This window comes from Stylophora pistillata, chromosome 12, assembly GCF_964205215.1.
Source record: "Stylophora pistillata chromosome 12, jaStyPist1.2, whole genome shotgun sequence".
In the NCBI taxonomy this organism is placed as follows: Eukaryota; Metazoa; Cnidaria; class Anthozoa; order Scleractinia; family Pocilloporidae; genus Stylophora; species Stylophora pistillata.
This window is the reverse complement of record NC_142530.1, coordinates 17631906-17642602: the sequence shown is the minus strand read 5'-3', so window position 1 is coordinate 17642602 and position 10697 is coordinate 17631906. Positions and strand designations below refer to the sequence as shown.

The window sequence follows — 10697 nt, the reverse complement described above, 5'->3', positions numbered from 1 at the left end:
CCCTTCACGCCTTCCTAAGACACTTCATGCATTTTACATAAGCACCGTGTTGATGCTCTATTGAACGCCATGTTGGTTGTCAGGGAAAAATTGTGATTGCGAAAAATAATCTAGAATTAAAAGATATGAACGACTGCAACTTGTGGGAGGATCGGGATGTACGTTTTGACATCACTCTACAGTAAGTCTGGTTTCAGAATCCACAGATACTTGAGCTCTGCCCTGTGCATCAATCCTGCAAGCATAAATTATTTTAGCAAGCCCGTTACATATAGCTAATCAGTTTGTTTTCTTGCTACAGGCAAATGCAGCTTAGACCAGGAGAGGTAACTGTAGACCTTGATTTCGTTGACTTCATTGCTTTTCACAGTGTTGCTTCATTAATAGTCACCCACATCTCGCTGTTTAGTCCTATAATACAACACAGAAACTGGTTCCAAAAGCTTGTCATGAAGAGTGTGAATAACATATCTTCCGTGTTAACTTGTCATCGTTTTTATTATTTAAGGTGTTAATTGACAAGCTCGATTCAGTTGAAGATACCAAGGGAAACAATGGTGATAGAGGTATTGGAATAACTGCTGAATTCAGTTAATTAAAACGTACAACTTTTTGTATTGATATTGATGAGACTCTGTGAATCATTGGCCCGATCGATCACATTTTGAATTGTCCACATTTCTCATTATCCCATGGTTCTGTGGCAAGTTAACATGAAAAACTTGCCCTGAATTTTTTTTTTAAAGGTATGTCCATTTAATATTTCACTGACAAACAGAGCCATCCCACCCCACCCCTCATATGCCCCTCAGATTGAACACAGGGAATTGTTGGAGATTTCCTACTCTGCATAAAGTCTTAAAAAGTGATGTTTCAAATCAAGTGGCTAATAACAAATTTTATTACATCAGTCACAGTGCCCATGTGCAAGATGAAGCGAATCCTGTGTTCTGATTGGCTACCTGAGGGGATAAGATGGGCGAATGGCAGACAACTCGCCCCCTGGGCAATAAGCCTCAGACAACTGGCCCCCGATCTTCAGACAACTGGCCCCTAATAGGGAAACACTTAAGTTACATTAGACAAATATATTTTTATGCTCATAAAGCAACAATTTCACGAAAGAAAAGGAAAGTTTGTTTTTTTAAAATACAGAATGCTTCAAAACAAAAAAACAAACAGTTAGATCTGTTTCATTTCAGTAACTTCAAATATTATGGCTGGATTACAAAATGGTCACATTCATGTGTCGATCGTTACAATCGATCATTACAAACGTAAGTCTCGGTCTCATAATGCACTTTAAAAAACAAACTTTCTTCTTCTTTCAAGAAATTATTACTTTATGAGCATAAAAATATATTTTTCCAATGTAACATGGTCTTTCCATATTGGGGGCTAGTCATCTGGGGCTAATTGTCTAAGGGGCGAGTTGTCCAGATACCAGATGGGCCCATCTTGCTCACTCGGGATTCCCAAATTGATCCTGTGTATGGAAAAAGTAGAATTAGAATTAGAACTATGTTCATAATTCTTGGACAATTTCAGCAATGTAAATGCAAAAAGTGACAGATGATAGTCAAAACAAAGAAAACAGAAATGACTCTGGTGAGTTTGTTGTGCTACAAGCACAGTTGGCTTTCTTTCTAGGCACTCAAAATAAACAAGTCATTCCTAATTCTTATTAAAGGGAAATCTTTTTGTGATATAATAAATCCTTTATTAACCAAGCTTGTTTCGTCAAGATGGCTGAATATTAGCCTCGTTCTTTTTTCACATTTTTATGGGCTTCGACTTCATCTCGGTCCATTAAAATGCCCAAAAGAACTCAGCCAATATCCAGCCATCTTGACCTCACACTTGGTTAATAACCCATATGTATGTATGCACTAATGCTCAATTTCTAACTGCTTATATCTTTTTTTTCTAGGAAGACTTCTTGTTACCAACTTAAGACTTATATGGCATTCACAGAGTATGCCCAGGGTAAACTTATGTGAGTTGACAATGAATTTTGTGACGTTTATTCAGCCACTATGGTGGCCCACAACGGTCATGGCAAAAGAAATGACCTTGTAGCTAAAGGAAGAGACCCATGGTAGAAATGATAGACTTACAGCAACAGAAAAAACTCATGGGAAAAACAAAGTGACTCACAGCAAAAGAAAAATCTCCATGGCCAAAAGAAAAATCTCCATGGCCAAAAGAAAAATCTCCATGGCCAAAAGAAAAATCTCCATGGCCGAAAGAAAAATCCCCAGGGTAAAAAGAAAAATCCCCAGGGTAAAAAGAAAAATCCCCAGGGTGAAAAGAAAAATCCTTAGGGCAATACGAAAAAAACCCCAGGGCAAAAAGGAAAATACTCATGGCAAAACTTAATTCCATTTGGTGAAATGAAAAGACTTGCAGCAAAAGAGAAAAACTCAGAGCAAATAGAATTCATCATCAAAAATGATGTGAACCCAGCAGTGCTATAATAACTGGTTTTGAGGTCTGATCTTCCATGCAAGTTTTCCCAAAAGGGACTGTTGTCAATGACAGAGATTGACATTTTGAATGGAAGACAGACAAATTTAGAGGGAACAAATAAATACTGTTATTGGAAAATCCACACCCTGCATTACATTTTGTAATAGCAATTATAAGAATTATTTGATGGATACCTTTGTGCAATTTGCCACTGTACACATTCTCAAAAAATCGTGTTTACCTTACTACAAACTTAAGATATTTTACCTTTTTGTTTCTATTCTGGCAGCCGTTGGATTCAGTTGTGTTGTGAATGTGTCGACCAGATCAGCAAATTCAGTATGTATGATCATTTTTTTAACCTGACTAATTATAACAAGTAACTTGCTATAAAGCCTTTAACCCTGAAACTCCCATGAGTGACCAGAACATAACTTCTCCTTGCATTATCAATACAATATCAAGGAGACAAGTGAGGAGAATAAAGAAATATATCAATTAGGAGATTATAAGTTGATCCAATACCAAATTCTCTGTACCAACATCATGAGAATTTTATAACAGACCGTAAGGAGAATTTACTAAATGAATGAGATCTTGAGAGGGAAAGGTTTTACCTCTCAAGATGATTGTTAATTTTTCTCTCTTGCTGCTACACATTTCCTAGTAAAATTAGTTACAAGAATTTGGTGTTAGATCAAAATAACAACCTCTTCCTGATGTGTTTGGGCATTCTCATTACCTGTTTGCTGGATAACGTATGAATATTATTAGGAGAAGCTACATGTTCATCGCTTCTGGGAGTTAAAGGGTTAAAGCAAACATATTTCAAAATAATTTGGTTATATCAACTAAGTTGAAATTTTAAATTAGCCACTGTAACGAATAAAAAAGCTGACATTTTGAGCGTTAGCCCTTCGTCAGCTTTTTTATTCGTTACGGTGGCTAATTTACAATTTTAACTTAGTTGATGCAACCAAATTACCTTGTTACCCCCACCGACGCAGCACCACAGTTTCTTTAGAAACTTTCAGCCCCTATTTTAAAATAAGGTACTCACAATTACCTAGCTTACTCATTTTGTTTTGAAAACAGTCTCCTTTTGAATCTCAGCTTTTGTTTTGCTTTTTTTTTATTGACTCATCATATTTTAATCTGACGGTGTATTAAAGGCTACAAAGTAAATGGCATTAATCAGAGAGAAAAATAATTTAGCCTTTGAAAAAATTAATTGAATATCATATTTTTCCCCCACGTGGGGGTTTGATGTTTTTCAACTGGTTTCATGTGACAAAGAAGTCAATAAACATAGTAAGGTTAGTAGTAAGAGATAAATTCATTAAATGATAGTTTTTTTTTCTTGTCTCATCCAATTTACAAATTTAGAAACTCCGAGGACAGACAGAAGCCCTTTATATCTTAACAAGGTGCAACAATACGCGGTTTGAGTTTATTTTTACAAATCTGGTAAGATTTCTTCACATAATTTGCGCTTTGTTAATCTTAAGTAGTTTCAATCACTTGAGAATCAGAGATGTTTCTATATCAGACTTTCTTCTATAAGTTAAGGCAAGTCAAGTCTGGTCGTGTACTGTAATTTATATTTTTATATCTCTAATTTAGTGCGAGTATCTGTATCATTGTCCTTTGGGGAAGATTCCATCACAGTGGAGCCAGAATCTTTGGCTTATTAATGGAAATCCAGAGTTTGAGTCCCCCTTGACCAGCAATGTCCAGAATTGTTTCTTAGTTTGTTGTTAGTAGTTCAGTTTTCAACCTTGCTTGTGAATGGTCAACTGGTCTACTTCCTGCTAGTTGGGTTTTGGGTCAAATCTCCTTCCTTGGGATTATTTGAAATGTAGATTACAATTAATTACCTGTATGATATAATCTCATTTGATCTGTGAACGACCAGTGAATCCTCAGGGGTAACCTAGCTGTAATGAATTGTAATTGAAGCTATATATTAGCAGGATTAAAAGCTTGAAGAAATTATCAGACCGTCTTTGACACGATTAGAATGGATTAATTTACTTTTTTGTGATTAGTTTGGGGCAGTGTCATAAATTAGCTGGAGTTTACATCTGTTTAATATATCTGCTGTAGGTCAATTAGTTGTTTAGGTAAATTTGTTTCAAACTAGGTTAATTTCATCTCAACCTAGGTCAGTTGCTGATGTCTGTCTGTTTTTTTGTTTTTTTTTTGGCTGTGTTAAGATGTCTGGAACCTGAGGCGAATAATTGTTTTAGTATAATTTCAGGTTCCAGACATTTCAACACAGCCAAAAAGAAAAAAAACAGACAGACAGACGTCAGCAACTGACCTAGGTTGAGATCAAATTAACCTAGTTTGAAACAAATTTACCTAAATAACAAATTGACCTACAACATATATTTATTCATTTATTTTAAATTTATAGGTTTCTGGTAGCCCCAGACTTTTTACAACAGTGATTTCAGTTTTCAGGTATGTGGATAAGAGCTTTGAATCATCAATTAGCTCTTCTTTTTTAATCATCCTATAGAAACAGTTGTTCATTTGGGAAAATGCTTTCTCTTTTCAGAGCATATGAATCTTCTAAGCTGTATCGTGACCTAAAGCTTCGTGGGGCATTGATCCTTAATAAACAACTGCGGCTCTTACCACTGGAGCAGGTTTATGATAAGGTAATGTTACAGTTAAGGAATGTTTAATTAAACTCATAACAATCATGATTATAGTGTTTGAGAGTTTCTGTGCAACTTATTGCATCTTAGAAGATATGCACAGGTTATCCTCCCTGCATGTGTAAGGTTGTTTGGGAGTAAAATGCATCTTTGATGACTGGAAAATCACTGGAAAATAAAAAAAAATTTTCTGCTCTGTGGCACTACTCAGCTTTGTCTTTTTCAGTTGTGTTCTGAATGGATTTGTCGAAAAAAGTAGATATTGTTTTCCTCCCTGCATGTGTAAGGTTGTTTGGGAGTAAAGTGCATCTTTGATGACTGGAAAATCACTGGAAAATAAAAAAAACTTTGCTGCTCTGTGGCACTACTCAGCTTTGTCTTTTTCAGTTGTGTTCTGAATGGATTTGTTGAAAAAAGTGGATATTGTTCGAAGGGTATTATTCTTTTACAACAGGCATTTTAAGTCTGTTGATACAGAACTAGAGGACCACAACTCACACCCACCTTTAATCACTGTTCATTTGAATGTGTTTTTTTTTTTGTAGATAAATGGTGTCTGGAACCTCTCAAGTGATCAGGTACTAAATTTGTTGATTTTCTCCTTTTGAAAACTCTAACTTGTGACACCTTTCCCAAGAGTGCCATTAGATAAGGAAAAAATAATACAATACTTCTGTAGTTAAAATTGTTAAGGGACTCAGAGTGAGGGATGTTTAGAACTTTTCTGTCTTGGCTGTTTCAGGGAAACCTTGGAACTTTTTACATTACCAATGTTCGGTTGGTGTGGCATGCAAACATGAATGACACATTCAATGTCAGCATTCCCTACTTACAAATGGTAAGCTCAAGTAGGAAACTCTGCTTGAAAAGTAAATATCTCTACCTATGCAGGTATTTCACCCATAATTAAATCAGTTTTAACAATTAATCAAAAGTATTGATTAGTGTTTTCTTAAATTTGAAAATGGAATCACTTAACCTGCAATTGCTTAAAATTCTCACTGGTTTTCTGCATTCTCTTGTCATATAGACTTACACAGGGTTCGTACAGGTCATGGAAAACTTGGAAAGTCATGGAATTTCAAAATTTCATTTTCCAGGCCTGGAAAGTCATGAAATTTAGGTGTGGGTCATGGAAAGTGATGGAAAATCAATATGCTCTCTATGAGGGAAAGGCAATAAGACCCAAAGTTGAAAAGTTAACTGATGAGTCCACAAATCAGATTTAATTTCATTAGAAATAAACAGAAGCATGCACTGTGAGAATATTTGCAAACAGGTCATGGAATCTTTCAAAAGGTCATGGAAAAAGTCATGGAAAGTTATGGTCTGAATTTTAACAGATCAAAAGTGTACAAACCCTGTTACAGGCCAGCCAATGCAAAGTGGACAGGCTCACAAAATGTAGCCCTTCGACCCCTATGTCAGTGACTAGCATCTAATTTTTCCTCACAATGTCACCTCTGAATAATGCAGTAGGGTCACAATCTCCCTGTTGGCTCCTTAGGAAATGTATGGAGAACAGTGTGGAGAATATGCATACTGATTTTATTGGGTATTTAAGGATTTGTACAAAGTACTGGAGCAGAAACAATAGGACATAGGTCCCCTACGAGGTTTAAGCTCCAACAAACCCACCCCTCCCACCCTAGGGGAGGACATCCATCACACAGTAATTTCGTGCGTGGGAAATTTATGTCTCCTACCCCAACCCTGCAGGAGACGGGACCTCTATTTATTCGTCCCTATCTGATATCTAACCATTTCTTGATGTTATAGAAAGGTAGCATAATATTATATATTCTTCTCAATTATTTTAAGACCTTGAGTGTTGGTCTGGCCAGGGCTCGAACCCTCAACCTCCTGCACAATAGTCCAGCGCTCTATCCATTGAGCTAACCAGGAGGACATTTGGGTGTCAGGGTTAAAAAGAATGCTCAAACAATTCATTGGAGATGAAATTATATGTCAAATTAGAAAGGGGCCCAATTTTTCTTTTCATTTTGAAGGTTTCAGTGGACTGCTTAGGAGATGAGGAGATTTGTTTTGCATCAAGGAGAGTTCAACTTTGTATAAAATGTTAACTATTGAATCAGAGAGAACTTACTCTGTTGTCACTGTTTTCAACAGAAATCAGTTAAAATCAGAGATTCAAAGTTTGGACTTGCCTTAGTTTTGGAAACTTCACAGCAGGTAATACTTCAAACAGCATATATGCAAATGGTGAATTTATGGTTATTCTTGTTTACATTACCTTACTCTTAAACATCAAGCTTTAACCTCTCACTAAAAGTTTTGTGCTGATGTGATGGAAATTTGTGGATAACCCACCTATAAATATTTGGCTTGAAAGTTAATTAATGATTAAAAGAAAGTTCACTCAATATCTCAAAGAAAATCCCAAAGATAGGTTAACTTAGGTGCTATTAACCAAGGAGTAGTATGGGTGGTTGACATAAATTTGTGAAAAAGGACTTAAAAAATTTAAATGTAATGATTGAGGAAAAGGTCATAAATGTACAGTAGAACCCCATTAATGTGCACTCCTAAGTAAACAAGAACATGATTCAAGTTAGTGGGAGATTAAGTTAGCTAATAATAAATGAATAAGAAAATGGGGTGAAAGAAAATCAGTCTTTGTTCAAGTTATCAGAATGGGGGGCGGGGGGGGGGGTGTTTCAAGTTAACTGAGTTTCAGTTGGTGGGGTTCTACTGTATTTGGGTTCAAAGAAACCAGGAAAGTTTTAGTCTTACCCAAATGGTCCTAAGTACCGGGGTTTATCCTTCAGGGTTTTTTTTTTTTTTTTTTTTTTTTGCATCCAGGATTATTTCAGTCTACTTCTTCAAGAGACTAGCATATCCTGATATGCTAGTCTGTCAGAAGTCATCCATACCCTTCCACCCTCCCCACAGTGTTACCTCAGGTTTCATCTCTAACTTGCCAGCACACATGTATTTTCTGACTGTTGTATGGAGAGAAGCTCTGTGAGTCTTGTGTTCTTGAACAAGACAGTTAACTTTCAGTGGATGGTAAGTCAGTGTCTTGTTCAAGAACACAACACATTCACTTGACCTGAGCGAAAACTCAGACCTCTGAATGCATAGTACTAGTTCAGACAGCTATCCTTTCAACCATCAGCAAGGCATGACTTAAATCCTTTCAAATGGTTATGAATAATCACCTTAGTTTTTTTTTTTTTTTTGTATTTGTTTGTTTAGAGTGGAGGATATGTTCTTGGGTTCCGAGTTGACCCAGGAGAGAAATTACAAGAAGCAGCTAAAGAAATCCAAAGTTTACAAAAGGTAGTTAGTCACAGAGATGGCTTAGTTTTTTTGTGTACTACCTAATTAAACTCCCATGATCTCCATGGTGTTTTTAAAGTATAATATTGTAATATTGACCACACAGCACAACCTTACAAACATGTAACTATGTTGTAATTGTAATATTATGAAATCTTGAGAATCTGATTAAAGGTTTTTGTTGTCATTGTTGTTCGTTTTCTAACATTCTGATGTATCCTGTCTTTTGTTTCATTTTATCTTTTAGGTTTACAGTGCCAGTCCTATATTTGGAGTGGAATTTGAAACAGAGGAAAAGGTTTTCATCATTTTATGTTTTTCATTATTCCATTACTTCTTTTGTTTTTGTCCACTCAATGTCACTTGAGGCAGAATTTTGATTTTCTGAGGAAGAGTGAATTCAATTTAGCAGCAAAATATTTATTCTAGTCAGCACTAACCCTTTATGGTTTAATTGTTCCCACATTTTTTTGTTAAATGTCTTTTGTTGTGTTTTTGTGTTTCAGCCACAAACAGTAGACGAGGTTACAATTGACCCAGTCCAGGATGATATAGAGATCGTAAGCGAGGGAGAAGGCACTGATGCCTTTGCAGTAAGTACAGTGACTTGATCACCATACTCTCAAGGCCATTTTACGATTCAGCCTGACCTTCTTTGAAGACCACACCTGTTTGAAGCAGCGATCAGTGTCTATAACAATTCATTCTACTGCTACTCCGGCCTGCCATGTTTAATTACTGTCAGTATGGCTGCAGGCATAGACTACTTACACCCAACCATTTAAACAACCACTTTTGTTGTCCTCCAGATAGCAAAGAGTTTTGACCATATGTATAATAGCTTGGGGTTGTGTTCCTGCAGCTATAGCCAGTTATTATATGTCACTGGTGGAGTGGCCAACCAGTATCTCAAAGGCACAGAGTATCAATCCGTTTCAAATCATGAATTTTTTTTACTTTTGGTGCAATGACTGTTTCGTCAACTTATCTCTGAAAATCAAAATTAATTGTATACTAACTGTAATCATTGATTATGAAGTGTGTTCATGGGGACAAAATTTGGGTTCTGGAATTATTAGACTGGTGAACATGATGTTCACCAGTCTAAGGAAGATGATGGATTTATGAGAGTAAGGAAATTTGAAATGAGCCATATTTGTCTGGGGAGAAATGGAAAATAATGCATATAATAAACAGTTGATTCAAGAGTCTGGCATGGTTGTATAATTATGTCTGCTACTTTGTCAAGTGGGGCCCAAACTCCAAATTAATTTTACATTATAATATTCTCTGTCACATCACTTGTTCTCCTTTAAGAATTATTCAGTCTTATTGTTTTTTGACTATGTAACTGTTTTTATTTTCCTTTTCAGGCATACTTTGCTGATGGTGATAAGGTAGGTTTTTATGTTGTATTTTATTATGTTTGCCATCAAAATGCCATATAACATATAAACTGAATTACTCTTAGACTAATACAGGAATTCTCAATTGCAAATATTTCCACACATGAATGTAAACTAGTCACAATAAGTAGTTCTATGCACGCGGTAGTTTTGAAATACTGTTTAAAAGTGTTTTTCAAGGCTCTCATCTCACACTAAAGGTATTGCAGTTTAAAATGACCGTTTCATTGACTCAGAGGAAGATTGGAGATTTGAGACTGGTGCAAGTGAAATGAATCGTGAAGAATAACATAACTGGTCATTTTTCTTTCTTTTTTCTTTGCAGTCAAGTGATCGTGAACCAATATACTCTGAGCAGCTGGGCCTTGCTGTGGAGAAATTAAAGGATGGCTTCACTTTACAAGGGCTCTGGGAAGTTGTTCCTAGTCAATGAGTTTCATTTTCTTTCAGCCACTTAGTGGCTACACTGTTGACTTTGCCTTTGCTGTGTAAATATCTGTATTCAAATGAATCCAGGAGATTGTACAGAACCCAGTTGTAAAAGACCAGTCAAAAGACAGGAACGAGATCTTGTTTAGTAAATACTGTGTTAGTGTCTTTTGAAGTGCAACCATGTTTCCTGTGACATTTAACAGCATCATCTCAGTTCTTGTAAATATTTTACTAGCCAGTGAAAACTATTATGTGATAAGCATGTACATGTAGGAAGTGGGAAATTTTATGGTAGGTTGACAATCAAAATTCGTCAAAATTATTAATTAAAAGTATTTATTAATGAGGTGTCACACCATAACCCTTTTAACTCCCAAGAGTGACCAAGACAGAATTTCTCCTTACAGTATATCAATACAAC

The 10697-nt window shown here is 35.9% G+C and overlaps 1 protein-coding gene across 2 annotated transcripts; it reads left to right on the top strand.

The window, feature by feature from the left end:
- The first annotated feature begins 29 nt into the window (after nt 1-29).
- On the top strand, nt 30-10441 carry LOC111326219 (BBSome complex member BBS5). Of its 2 annotated transcripts, XM_088740847.1 has the most exons (17): nt 30-181; nt 302-326; nt 509-566; nt 1203-1277; nt 1931-1996; nt 2759-2808; nt 3856-3936; nt 4889-4935; nt 5033-5135; nt 5681-5713; nt 5878-5973; nt 7266-7328; nt 8355-8438; nt 8686-8736; nt 8945-9031; nt 9812-9835; nt 10170-10441. In XM_088740847.1, exons 1-17 carry the CDS (start codon nt 126-128, stop codon nt 10275-10277), a joined length of 1107 nt encoding a protein of 368 aa, XP_088596973.1. In that variant the 5' UTR covers nt 30-125; the 3' UTR covers nt 10278-10441. The 2 variants fall into 2 exon arrangements, with proteins under 2 accessions (XP_088596973.1, XP_022785898.2); XM_022930163.2 differs by lacking the exon at nt 1203-1277 and having other exon boundaries at nt 31-181.
- Nucleotides 10442-10697: the final 256 nt, after the last annotated feature.

What these genes read in the sequence shown, in the direction of transcription:
- LOC111326219 (XM_088740847.1), top strand. Translation starts at nt 126, where the DNA reads ATGAACGACTGCAACTTGTGGGAGGATCGGGATGTACGTTTTGACATC. An exon ending in CGACCAGATCAGCAAATTCA is followed by an intron (nt 2,809 to 3,855) that starts GTATGTATGATC and finishes TTACAAATTTAG; the next exon opens with AAACTCCGAGGACAGACAGA. An exon ending in AATTTGAAACAGAGGAAAAG is followed by an intron (nt 8,737 to 8,944) that starts GTTTTCATCATT and finishes TTTGTGTTTCAG; the next exon opens with CCACAAACAGTAGACGAGGT.